Consider the following 13,252-nt stretch of genomic DNA (forward strand, 5'->3'; position numbering starts at 1 on the left):
GTTTTACAATTTATTTGTATCCTTTTGAAAATTATATCTTAAATTACTTCGCTTTGTGCTTTTTTGTAAATTTTTACGTGAGAAATTAATTTTTATTTTTACTTAAAATTCAAAAATTCAAAAATTAATTTAATATGATTCTTTTTAAATAAATTAATAACATGTTCATTAAAAATATGATTCAAAACCTTTATCTCATCAACCTCATAAGAATTAAAAACAAAAAGAGGTTTGTACTGTAATTTGTTTAATGATAAAATAATAGTAATATGTAGATAGAAAATCCCCACTAAAAAATATATGTTTTAAACTCAAGATTAATTACGTCAACACACTTATTACTTGGAGTATTAAATCATGACTTTGGTGTTTTAACTCTTATTACATCAAAAACATGAATTGGTGTTACCTTTCAATGCATGTCATAGCCCAATCTCCAATATTCAAAAGCAATGTTCTAATTTCAAAAGCACTAACTCAAAAGAATAAATAATATTAAAAATATCAATAATTTCAAACCGTCAAGCGTGTTCAATTAGTAATATAGAAATTTTATATTTCTAGAACTTTCATACAAAATTTAAACATAATCAGTGAATTAGGTTAAAAGTGAAAGTCATCAAAAATTGATAAAATATTCCCAAAACCAATTCACTTGAGTGAGACAGACAAGAGTGGAATTGATCCAGAGCTTATGCTTCAACAATCAAGAAACATTTTTCTTTAACCTAATAGAAAGTGATTATAAGAGGACCGTCCATGATCCATGTTGCATAGTTCATAGAGATACCTAGATGTCAAATATAGGAATGTGTTTCATTTCATGCCTGAACTTAACCTACAAACTGATTAAATTCACACATACTAACCCTATGAGTTTCAATGATGTCATCATACTACTTTCTAATTTTTTAAAATATAGATAAAGTTATGAAAATAATACTCCCTCCGTTCTTTTTTATATGTAGTAAATAACCGAATCTCACATACCAAGAAAATTTAATAAAAAAAATAGTTATCTTTCCAAAATTACCCCTAATTTATATATTCACATTTCTCTCTCATATTAAATTTTAAGAAGAGAATTGAATAGAGTGTTAGGATAATTTTAGAAAAAAAATAATAAATGTTTTTTGATATTTAAAAATAACAGATAAAAAAGAACACGGGATTATGACAGATAAAAAAGAACGGAGGGAGTACTTCTTTATTGATAGGTATTATTTATGCATTTAATTATGTAATTTATGTAATCAATTTTTTTAGCTTTCCAAAGACATGCAATTCATAAATTAAAGGCAAGTTAGAAGAACAACCACAAGGTAGTTTTTATTTTAACTTGTAGTACTTTATTCATGGGGTAAAACTTCTTATGACCAATTTTTAGTTTCAGCAAACACTCTTATATTACCTTAAATTCAGTACTTACAATAATACTCAATTAAAATTTTTAAAAAATATAACTTTATGTCTAAGTCCAATATCAACGGTATTAATTACGTTATTTTAATTTAAAAACAATTTGAATGATACAATTAACATCGTTCTTATTTAACTTTTTAGTTTATAATTCAGTGTCATGGTACATAATCAAACCACTATTGATCCTTTTATCAAGAGCATTTTGGCTCATAGAATATAATATTTCACTTTTAAATTTAAATGCTTAGCAATGTAAAAAGTTGGGGATTACTTTGATGAGTATGTTACATAAACTTAGTTGATTCAGCATTAGATATGACACAATTTAGAATATAATATAATTAAATTGTGAATTACTCAAATATCGTTTTTATATAATTTATATGAAAACAATAAAAGCAATATATCTCTATATATCTTTATATTGTAGAGGAATTAAACCATTATTATTTATTTGTTATAATAACCAAACATCTCTTTACTTTCATTCTTCTTTTCATGAGTAAGATAATCAAACTTTGCCACATATTTTTTCTAAAATTTTAAAAATAAAATAAAAAAAAGGTCATTTTGCTTGGATTGGACATAACAATGTTATTTTTTACCTGTCATTTTTAAACATTTATTATTTTTTTCCAAAATTATTCTTAACACCTTTTTAATTCTTTTATTGGAATTAAATATGAGAGAGAAATGTGAAGATATAAATTAGGGGTAATTTTGAAAAGATAACCAATTTTTTATAAAATTTTGTGAAATAACTAATTTTATCGGTACGTGAGATTCGTTAACCACCATAAGAGGGAGTATTTCAGTATAAAATATATAATAGTAAAAAAATAATAATAAATGATATAAATTCTAATGAAATGTTTAGAACACTTTGTTTTTTTCGCATTTGAGGGACCAATGATTTTCAAAATTGAGTACTCTCCGCTCATTTTTTTAATTGTCGACTTTATCTAATTCACAGCGATTAAGAAAAAGTTGGTTAAAGGTAGATTGATTTACCTATATTTTATAAAAAATCCCATTACTTTCCAAAACTACCTCTATTTAAAACTCCGCTAGTGGAGTATATAATTTAATACTTAGTTGATTGTGATTTATTGAAAATTATATAAGTACATTAAATTAAAAGGTAAATTTGGAAAAAATTATTTAATCTGCATAAAATTTCTAATATGATAAATATGAGAAAAGTCTCAAAGCGTGACAACTTAAAAGGACATAGATGGAGTATATTTTTAGACGATAAATATATCCTACCAGTAACTTGAGCCGGATCATAATAATGTTTAGTCTATTGGCACGGGATCTATTGCACAAAATGTTCGTCCCTCGAAGGAAGCAGATTCAAATCATAATTTGCTCGGATGGAGAATTCAGGACACATGCTATGTAAGTCAACTTTCTCGTATGCTCTCACTCTCAACACTGATTTATTTTACATTTTTCAAAGAAAAAACTGAACCACAATTTAAATTTAAATTGCGCTTATTCTAATTAACTCAATATCATTTATCATTGAAATTAAAATTAAAATAATAAGTAAAATTTATTTATTTATTTATTTATTATTATTATTATCATTATTATATAAAATTCCAATTTTAGAAAAAAATCAAATAATCAAGTACAAGATGGCGTATTTGAATTTTGAATAGAACTTTTGTTCCCAAAAAGGGTTAGCAAAGCAAACGATCCCGGTCTCTCATTATATCCCGCGCCTCCCCAGCGATTTCAAAACTAGAATCCTATAATCCAAAACCAAAACCCTAATTTTTCCTCCCAAATCCCAATCCTCACCTGATCCTCTCCGTTCTCCACTCCAAGATCATTTCTTTCCATCTTATTCTTCATCTCCCGCCCATTTCTCTCTACTCGGAACTAGGGTTTGGCCTCCAAGATTTCTCATTTCCCCTCTCCCGCCATATATCTTTTGATCCATTTCTCCCGGTTTGGATCTAGGGCTCCGGTTTTGGGAATTTGAATGGCTGATGCCGCTGGTGGTGGATCGCGGCCCAAGGTTTGGATTTGCTTTCCTTTTTTGAATTTATGCTCTTTTGGTATCTGAGTTTGTTTACGGTTTATGATGTTTGTTTGTCAGAGGGCTCTGGAGGGTTTTGAGGAGATGGTGGATGGGGAGAAGCGGAAGAGAGTGAAGGGTTCAGGGACAGTGTCCGAAGGTAGTGTTCCCTCCTTTTCCATCGTAAAGTTGTCTCCTTTCGTAGAAGTAGTGGATTTATTTATTAATGTAAAATTTGGAAGTAATATGATTATGGGTTTGATTGGAGGTGTTTTATTTTCCCGCATGATCCGTGCTCTGTATAACAAATATTTAAAGTTATTCTTGTGAGAATTTGAAATTTTGTTGTGGCTTTATTGATCTACATTGGAATAGAAATGATGGATTTATACTGATTCTTTTATTGTTAGACAAATGTGGTTTCTTATTGAGGTTTAGATGTTCCTATCCTAGTTTTTTTACTCCACTTTGTTCGAGGAACATTAATTTCGAGTTATAGGGATGATTTGCAGTCCTTGTCAGTAGATATTTTTGGGCTACTCTAGCAAAGTTTATTTGGTGATAGAGAAATAATTGAATGAATGTTGATTTGGGTGACATCATTGGACTGCAAAAGGCGGGATCCTTAATTAGGCAGACTATTATGAGAATGGTGTTGACTTGGCTGATATGGCTAACACATTATATGAACATTCTTGATTATAATTCAAATGGTGCTTTTGTTTTGATACTTTGGTTGACTTATTGCTGCTTGACTGGTTCTTTGTAGTAACTGACACAGAAAGGCAAAACTATAGCATTTGAAGAAGAAAGGATAGTTGTGGAGGGAGGTCTCTTATGATGCCTGGGTAGAACCCTGAATTTGATGGTGTTAGATATATATATATATATATATTATTTCTTGAATTATTTCATGCTTCTTTCCATTGTGTGCTTTTGAGATTCTTTTTGTTTTGAAAAAAATTATCATTATTTTAGTAATCTGTAGGTGTATGGAGAAGCCTTTGATTATTTTTGGCTGCTGGTAATGTTAGGGTGGTTTATCCGGTTGGTCATACCCTCTTGGTTCAAGTTTGAGCTAGCATCAGCGTTAAGTTTGGTTAAAAATCTTAATTTTGTTTGTCATTCCATCGCATACTTGGCCAACTTTTCAGAAACAGAGTTTCTGATTTCCTAGATGTTTCTTTTGGACAAATGTTTCTACAGGATTTTGACCCTTTAAATATCTGTATACACTGTGTTGCTGAGAGGATGGAGATTAGGGGATATTAACCTTCTTTTGCTCTGTGCTTCCTATATGTCTGAAACTTTGATCCCTTTCTAGGTGGAGTATATGGACAGCCATCTGTAAGAGAGCCCTGGTAACTAATGGGATGTGATAATATATATATATATATATATATTTTATTTACATTAGGTGGACAAATAAATGCTTCTAAGATGCCATACAACTCCTCCCGCCCATCCTATTTATATGCCCACTGTAACCGATTTATGCCACTTTAACTGATTTACGCCGATTAAGAAAGTCTGTTAAATTTAGGGTGAAAGACTAAAAATTTATAAAATATTACACCAACCTTCTAGAATTATCTTTTTTAAAAAGTCCATCAAGATTTCATTAGTTTCTCTTTATTTTTAATTATACTTAATTTTTATTTTTCTCTTTTAAAATGGTGCTTTTATGTCTTACAAAAAAACATTGAAAAGTGTAAAAAAATACATCAAAAATAGAGAATAAATTTGGAAAAAAATGATTATTTAATGCTTCATAGATTTTTCTAAATGGATATATAAAAAGAACTAGAGTAGAGGACATGCTAATAGGACCGGAGGGAGTACTATATACCAAAAAGCGATGTGATGTTAAGACATTGAAGTTTAAAGGTTGTTGTCATAAATATACATGAATTAACTTCCCCATGCTACATTGGAGGACCAATTGTTTTCAATCATGTGGTTTTCTGAGTTTTACTTGCAATTCCAATAATAAATATTGACCATGGTGTTTTCCTTTGCTAATGATCCGAATTACAAAACATCTAATTGGTACATATTTATTTATGAGAGATAGATAACCATTTATATCAAGCAAGGCATTTCATTGATTCTTGCCATCAGTTACTCTTTTTTATTGATTCCTTGACAAAGTTCTTTAATAGAGTTATCCTTTTCGTTATCTTCCTTAAATTCTTTTATTTTAGTTACTTCTATATTTCAGGAACCAGAACTTACAATTCAGAATGCTTGAATGTAGCAGAATGCAAGTCTGATGGGCAACGGCACAAAAATTCTGAGGTGGAAGCTATTTGCCAAATCACTGAAGAAAATGTGCCCACACTTTTGGATATACCGATAAATGTGCCTGCTGTCAATAGGTTTCATGAACAAAATGCTGCTCCTTCAAGTTTGGGTGCTGATGGCTGCCAGCATTTTGCAGAACAGCAAAGCAATGCTCCTTCTAAACACCATGAAGAGATGAATGGATCATACCCTGCTTCCAAAGCTGATAAAGATTGCCGTTCCCTAACAAGGACCATAACTGGCTCAAAAGTGGGGTTTACTGTTATAGATGCTTCAAGGGCAATTGAACACAATCCATTTTACCCCTACAAGAAATTAGGACAGGTGAAATCAACAGATACCTCAGAATGTGGCAGCACTACTGGTCCTGTGGAGGAGAGTGAACCATTAAGAATGTGGAAAGAAATGAAGCAGAATGGCTTTCTCTCATCTTCACATGGAGGCATACCCATGCCCAAACAGCGTGGTAGGCATCATAGAAAAGATGAAAGAGCTTAAGAAGAGGAATGAGATAGCAAGAACATGCTAATAGGCTCACGAAGTGCTGCGCCGAGTGGATTGCTCTCAGGACTCAGCAGGGATCATAAACCATGTCAGGAATAGCAAAACAAGTCCACTCCATAATAGAAGCTATTGTGAGGTCTGAGAAGCTTGAAGGTCCTTGCCAAAATAAGTTTCCTAACCAGTCAGGAACAGAAAACAAGGAAAATTCTGAGAGGAGGAAAGAGCAGAACTACACGCATAATGCGGCAGCCAGTCAATTAAATCAATCCTTAAGTAGTTCAGATTATAGTATGCCAAGTTTTTCATGGCATACCTCTGAACAATGATGAAATCAGCTGACTCTAAAACTGTCATCAACTGCAACTATGAAAATCAGAGGATGGAAGCAGTGCCTATGTTAATGATCATTCAACAAACCAAGATGCTATTTGTTCTCTATCTTTAAAAGGTAACTTCCTTATTATTTCTAACCTATGGGATCATATTTTAGTGGGAGGTTGAGTCATTTTAACAATTAACCATATGTTAAAAGAAAAGTTTGAACACACCATCAGTCACTATTTGGAACTATGTTGCTGCATGCTAACTTGAACGCCTTTTCATTTGCAGCTGCTAATGTCGCTTCTCGGTGGCTGGATTTGCTTCAGCAGGATATCAAAGGACGTCTGGCTGGTAAAATTCTCTTTCAATGTGTTGAATATGGAATGCACCTGCCATCACAAGATATTGATGCCTTTGCTTTTGTTATTGCAGCACTGCGACGTAGTAAGAAGAGGTAAGAAATGTGACTAGAGATTGAATTGCCTTACGTATTGTCAACTGGGAATCTCTTCAAACCAAGAAAATAGGCCTGCTTTGGAGCAATCCTCTGAGGCAGGGATTCTAAAGACAACAGTTCACAATATGCATGTGAAATCGATGGAAATCACTTTTGGTCAAATGGATAAAAGCCCTCACTGAGAGAAATATCTTGTGAGTACTCCACATTCCTTGATTTTATCATTTGTGTCGTGAATTACTTGCCATTTTAACAAATCTTGGTGCTTCTCTGTTGAATTCTGCACAAAAATTACTATGGATATTTGTCTTAGGTGAAGTTCAATCCGGGTTGAACTCTAGCTAATTGGTAAATTAGCCTGCTAAATATGTTTCGTCCAACAGTATCTCTATGGTTATAGTTAGCTGGTCGCTTTGTATCAGGAGAACTGGTTGAGACAAGTCCAAGAAATGCAATCACATTGTGATGAAAAGGCCTGAAATATGCCAGTCCTGATGGTATCAAACCATCTCGACCCTTTGATAGATTCCAGGTTAGGATTCAAAACCCCTTTCTTCCTTGTTCTTGCATATACTACTATAGCATATCCTCTACACACCGTAGTAGTTCTCACGAGCGATAATGAGTTCTATTTTTGTCTTGTCATTTGATCATACATGTTTCCCAACAATCTAACAATCAGAATGCATTGTTTCTCCATTGTCACTAGAATGAAGAAGCCTGATGCTCTAGAGCGTGAATGTGCAGTAAGAGCAGCTGCAGCTTCAATCTACTCAACAAAGCAATCTTAACCATGACAGAAAATGTACAATGTTTCTGAACTGATTTTTAATCCAAAAATTTTCTTTTCTTATAATTATGAAAAACTCTCCATTCTCACTCACTTCTTGTTTGCTTGCTCTGTGATTGTATAGAACAATCTTCTCACCCCTGTTGTCTCAATTATTTTTCGTGTTAAATTGTTTCCCTTTTTCAATGTATCAACAGTCTTGGATTCTCTTGTTTACCAACTCATTCATATATTGAATTTGTTGAGGGTTTGTACTCGAAACTTCTCCACTAGTTCATAGAGGTTTCTTGTGATCATTTTATATGCTCGCGCACACACACAGATATATATATATATATATATATATAGAAAATGAGAAATTGTTCGTCCACTATATTTTTATAAAAATAATAATATTTTTATAAAAATAAATAAATAACCAATAAAAACATCTCCCCAACACGTGTACGCCAAAAATACAACTACGAGACAAAACGAACGGCAAGGATCTCTGCAGATACCTAAAGAGCACAGTAACCAACCCAGTCTTCATACGTCGGCCACGTAAAACCCCCAACCATGCCATGCATGCATGACACTTATTCCAACCTCTCCTCGTGTACTCTTCTCCTCTCTTCTTTTATCCCATACATATCCACACATCCAAAGAAACATTGAGACACAGAGAGAGAAATGGATCATCAGAGAATTCTTGTAGTGATGATGCTAATGGCCATGGTCTTAGCCATGGCAGACAAAGAGAAAGGAGGAGATGAGAGCAGAGAGGTTGTTCATGCTTAAGGATTCTAAACAGGTAGTGAAAAACAGAGGCCGGTGAGGTGAAAGTTATCTCAGGACCAAAACTAGACAGAGATATGCCCAATATGCACATTGGTTTCATCTCCATGGAACCAAACTCACTCTTCATCCCTCAATACATTGATGCCAATCTCATCTTCTTTGTCCGCAGAGGTACTGATACTGTTACTTTTGAATCTCCATGTGATTTTTTTCTGAGTTCTTTGATTTGTGTGAAATGGTAGGGGAAGTGAAGATGGGATGGATTTATAAAGATGAGTATGTGGAGAAGAAGCTTAAGATGGGAGATGTTAACTTTATACCTGCTGGTTCAGCTTTCTATATGGTTAACACTGGCATTGGACAGCGTTTACAGATTATCTGCAGCATTGATGCTTCTCAAACCATTGGCTCCAGCTCTTACCATGTTAATCAAGCTCACTGTTTTGCTTCTTCTTCATTCTCACACAATTGTTTGATTTCTAATATGTTCTCTTGTTTTTCCAGCCTTTTTACATTGCTGGAGGAATTAATCCATCCTCTGTTTTGTTCGGATTTGACATGGGCACTCTTACTACTGCACTCAATGTAAAGCTACAGAACTGATTAGAAAGAAGTTTTGAATTTAATCAATCTTTGATGTTGAATTTATGTATGTGTACATAGGCTACAGCTGAGGAAATAGGGAAGGTGATGACAAGCAGAACAGATGGTGCCATAGTGTTTATAGATGGAAAAGAAGCTGAGCCACCAGCTAAGTTCATGAAGAGGAAGCTGAAGGAGATGAGTGGAAGAAGAGATGGTGATGTTGATGTTGAAGATGGAGAAGAGATTGATGATGGTGGAGTTTGGACATGGAGGAAGATGTTAAGCTCATTGTTGAAAACTAGGAAAGGCAAAGCAAAAGGTCCAGTTAGAGCACCAGATTCATACAACTTGTATGACAGTGCACCAGACTTCAAGAACAAGTATGGATGGAGTTTGGCATTGGATGAGAATGAATATGAACCATTGAAACACTCTGATTTTGGAGTATACTTGGTGAATCTCACTGGAGGGACAATGCTTGCACCACATGTTAATCCCAGAGCAACGGAGTTTGGGGTGGTGCTAGGAGGAGAAGGGAGGGTGCAGGTGGTGTTTCCGAATGGGACGATGGCGATGAATGAGGAGGTGTCAGAAGGAGATGTTTTTGGGTGCCTAGGTACTTCCCTTTTTGCCACATTGCTTCAAGGAGTGGGCCAATGGAGTTCTTTGGATTCACTACGGCTGCGAGGAGGAACTGGCCGCAGTTCTTGGCTGGGGGCGAGGTCGCTGTTGAAGACAATGATGGGGCCGGAGTTGGCAGCAGGGTTTGGAGTGAATCAGACTAGGTTGAGGAGGATGGTGGAAGCTCAGAAGGAGGAATTGTTTCTACCTACATGGCCTGTTAAGGAGGAGTTCATGAGTGCGTAGAAGTGTGTGTGTGTGTGTGTGTGTGTGTGTGTGCTTGTTTAGTTTTGCTGGTTGATAGTGTTAGATTTGCTGCTTCTATGAACTCTATGTTGTTGTTTGTGCTGTTGCTAATGTCTATGTATTGTCATAATAAAAAATTCTTGCAGAAATCTTGGTTTGTTTGCCATTTTTTGATTGAAAGAATGTCAGGCTTTTGTTTCTGAAACTGAATGCTTTGGCTCTGAAATTGGTGCTCATTGAAGAAATTGTCTTGATATAAAGATTGCAAAACTGACCAAACATGAAACATGTTGCAGAAATCTTGACATGAAGCTCAACAACAGGGCCATTCAACTTGTGATATTTCATTATTGAAAGAAGTATATTGGCATTACAGGAATTGTACATTTTAACAGAAAAAATAGAATTTCAATTATTTCTGGAAACATTAATTATGGAACCTCTTCCATTTACAGGATTACTGTAAGAATATCTGGTCTAGTTCATATCACTCCACCATGGCTGCTTGATTGTTGTGTTGATTGACATTGCTGAGCCTCCTTTGAATTCTTGAACGTTCTGTTACAACAGTGAAGTTTGAAGAATTCACAGATCATGAAATTTGTGCCCACAGATCAAAGCAATGTCACACAATTCTTCATTTGAATTCTTGAACATCAGAATACTATGAACTGTGTGAGCTAGGGCTTTGCCTTCTGAACAAATTTCACTGATTGCCAACGTGAAAAACTTATGTGCAGAGAGATACACAAATTTCTCAATTTGGTGTTCATTCTTTGCATTCATCTCCTTGTATTGAATGAAAATGTTCATTTCCAGCCTTCAGTTGTTTTCCTGGTATCCTTTTGGGAACTACACCCCACTTCACTGCAGCTGCATACACTCCATAAGCATCCAGCAGTCTTCCTTGCCTTTCTAACTCACCAATCAAGACACTAAAAGAGAACTTGCCAGGAATTGTATCTTTCTCAAGCATAAGAATGAAAACATACATTGCATCATCAACTCTACCATCCCTACAGAGAACTCGGAGAACGACGTTGTATGTCAGCATTCTTGGAGAATAACCTTTCCCAATCATTTCGAGCAAATGATTGAAAGCTTGACTAACCTCTCCTTTCTCAGCAAGAGCTTGCACCATCAGGCAGTATGTGTAAGGGGATAGGGGATAACCCAATTCCATGATCTGCTCAAACAACTCCTTAGCTTCTTTGAGAGGTTCGTCATTTCTTGTAGATTTACGGCAAAGGCCCCTAAGGAGTGTGTTCATCACTCTTTCTGATGCTTGAAACCCTGCATTGTGCATTTTCATATAAGTCTGGAATGATACTGATATCAAACCAAATCTCAACAAGCCTTGAAGCAGAATGTTATAGCTGATGAAGTCTGGAGGGCAGCTTCTTCCTTCCATCTCCTTCAAAACCCGAATCCCTTCCAAAGGCCGGCCTTCTGTGCAATACCCGCCGATAAGAGAATTATATGTGACAACATTCGGAACTAGACCCATTTCCAGAGCTTCATCAAGTAGCTCCCTCGCCTCATCTGATCTTCCAACCTTACAAAATCCATCAATGACCAAAAGTGAATGAATATATATCCGGTCTCTTTGTAGACTTCTTGATCTTGTGCAATAGCTCAAGTGCTTCCTCCACTCTACCAACATAACACAAACCTTGGATCAAACAATTATATGTTCGAACAGTTGGTTCGCAACCGATTCGCCTCATTATCTCAAAAAAATCTCGAAAGACATTGCCATTCTACCTCTCTTGCACAAACAAGTAATTAACTCAGTGAAAGTCACTACATTTGGCACAAAACCCCTTTCCATCATCTCATCCAAAGCTCGTTTTGCCTCATCAGGCTCATTCTTCTTGCACAAACACTGAATCATCACTGAATAAGTCCATGAATCTGGAGAAACCCAAGAGATGGGAGCTCAGAGAACAAATTCACAGCAGAATCAAATTCCCTTGCCTTCACAAGAGCTGTGAGGATATCATTGTAATCCGAAACAGTCAAATCTCTATAATCACAATCCAACAGATCAAGAACCTTGACACGCTCCTCAATGGGCAAGCTCATAACTTTTTTCACCAAATCACCAACATGCAACCTACTACTTCTCCTCCCACTATTCTCCACATCTAATAATCCATTAACCCTACACTCACCTGTTCCTCTTCCGTTTCCACATCAAAGTTAACAACTTTACTGGTGCTAACCTCATGAATTTCAGTTTTTGAAGTTTGAGGAGCATCTAGGTCTTGTCTAGTGCATGATTTGTAGTTTGTGCTAAAAGTGGGAGCTTTCAGTGAGTGCTGTGCTTCTAGTGGAGAGAAATAGATGAGAAACAGGGGAATGAGTACCTTGCTGAGGTTCGGAGATGGGCAAACTCCTCCTCCTCCTCCTCTTTATCACAATTATGGATGATTTGCAGCATGGGAATGGGGATGAGGAGATCGAAAGATGAGAAGAAGAGGAGATGGAATGCATGGAAGGAAGAGAGAGAGAAAGAGAGAGAGAAAGGGTTTGAGGTTTAGGGTGGGAAACATAGAGACGTAGAAAGGATGGGGTTGGGATAAGAACACCGCTGGTAAGCACAAGAAGAGTAACAGAGTCTATGGAGAATTTTGGGCCAAATATTGTGTGGGCTTTATGATAAGGCCTAAGAATTTGGGCCCTTTATTGGGCTAGTATGTTCATGGCCCAAGAAAATGCTTGAACTTTTCATCTATGAGACTTTTATGAAAGCTAAACAAAGTCATTTAGAAAGATGTAGATAAATGAAATGTTTTTATTTTTATTTATTATTTATTTTTTATGAATAGAAATTGAATTTTTTTAATGAAATTTGTTAAGTCTGATGACGTAGGATTGACATTATATGACATAATGCCAGTGGTGACATACAGCAGAGGATGATGACGTAGATCGTGGTGACTCATCAAAGGAAAAGTATGACTAGGATGATGATGTGGCAAAAGATGTTATCATGACATTTAATGGAGATCAAGGTGGAGATTTGATTAAGATCTATATTGAAGATTTTATAGATATTTCTCTCAATACGATCATGTGATGATAAACTATTTTTGTAAAGTGCACGTCAGACTATGTGATCTTTTCTAGAAAGCAAGTTTTATTTTTCGATGTGATTATCTCATCCCTTGTAAGATCCGGGATGATTATT

At 35.2% G+C, this 13,252-nt stretch overlaps 3 protein-coding genes and 1 long non-coding RNA gene across 4 annotated transcripts; 3 read left to right on the forward strand and 1 right to left on the reverse strand.

Moving 5' to 3' along the window:
- Positions 1 to 3,113: 3,113 nt before the first annotated feature.
- On the forward strand, positions 3,114 to 6,253 carry LOC120273263. The gene is made up of 3 exons (XM_039279892.1): positions 3,114 to 3,451; positions 3,533 to 3,611; positions 5,673 to 6,253. Exons 1-3 carry the CDS (start codon positions 3,416 to 3,418, stop codon positions 6,251 to 6,253), a joined length of 696 nt encoding a protein of 231 aa, XP_039135826.1. The 5' UTR covers positions 3,114 to 3,415.
- A 376-nt stretch (positions 6,254 to 6,629) lies between these two features.
- LOC120273405 lies at positions 6,630 to 7,035 on the forward strand. Its single transcript, XR_005540517.1, has 3 exons — positions 6,630 to 6,707; positions 6,869 to 6,931; positions 7,013 to 7,035. It is a non-coding gene; the product is annotated as an uncharacterized LOC120273405 (long non-coding RNA).
- Positions 7,036 to 8,690: 1,655 nt separating this feature from the next.
- Positions 8,691 to 10,154, forward strand: LOC120274099 (vicilin-like seed storage protein At2g28490). Its single transcript, XM_039280849.1, is given in 6 exon segments — positions 8,691 to 8,778; positions 8,850 to 9,031; positions 9,112 to 9,192; positions 9,271 to 9,796; positions 9,799 to 9,902; positions 9,904 to 10,154. Coding segments are annotated over 6 exon segments (1,137 nt in total). The 3' UTR covers positions 10,060 to 10,154.
- Positions 10,155 to 10,828: 674 nt separating this feature from the next.
- Positions 10,829 to 11,953, reverse strand: LOC120273264 (pentatricopeptide repeat-containing protein At3g22470, mitochondrial-like). Its single transcript, XM_039279893.1, has 2 exons — positions 11,824 to 11,953; positions 10,829 to 11,712 (listed from the first exon to the last, which is right to left on the reverse strand). Exons 1-2 carry the CDS (start codon positions 11,951 to 11,953, stop codon positions 10,829 to 10,831), a joined length of 1,014 nt encoding a protein of 337 aa, XP_039135827.1.
- Positions 11,954 to 13,252: the final 1,299 nt, after the last annotated feature.

This window comes from Dioscorea cayenensis, chromosome 12 (assembly GCF_009730915.1).
Source record: "Dioscorea cayenensis subsp. rotundata cultivar TDr96_F1 chromosome 12, TDr96_F1_v2_PseudoChromosome.rev07_lg8_w22 25.fasta, whole genome shotgun sequence".
In the NCBI taxonomy this organism is placed as follows: domain Eukaryota; kingdom Viridiplantae; phylum Streptophyta; class Magnoliopsida; order Dioscoreales; family Dioscoreaceae; genus Dioscorea; species Dioscorea cayenensis.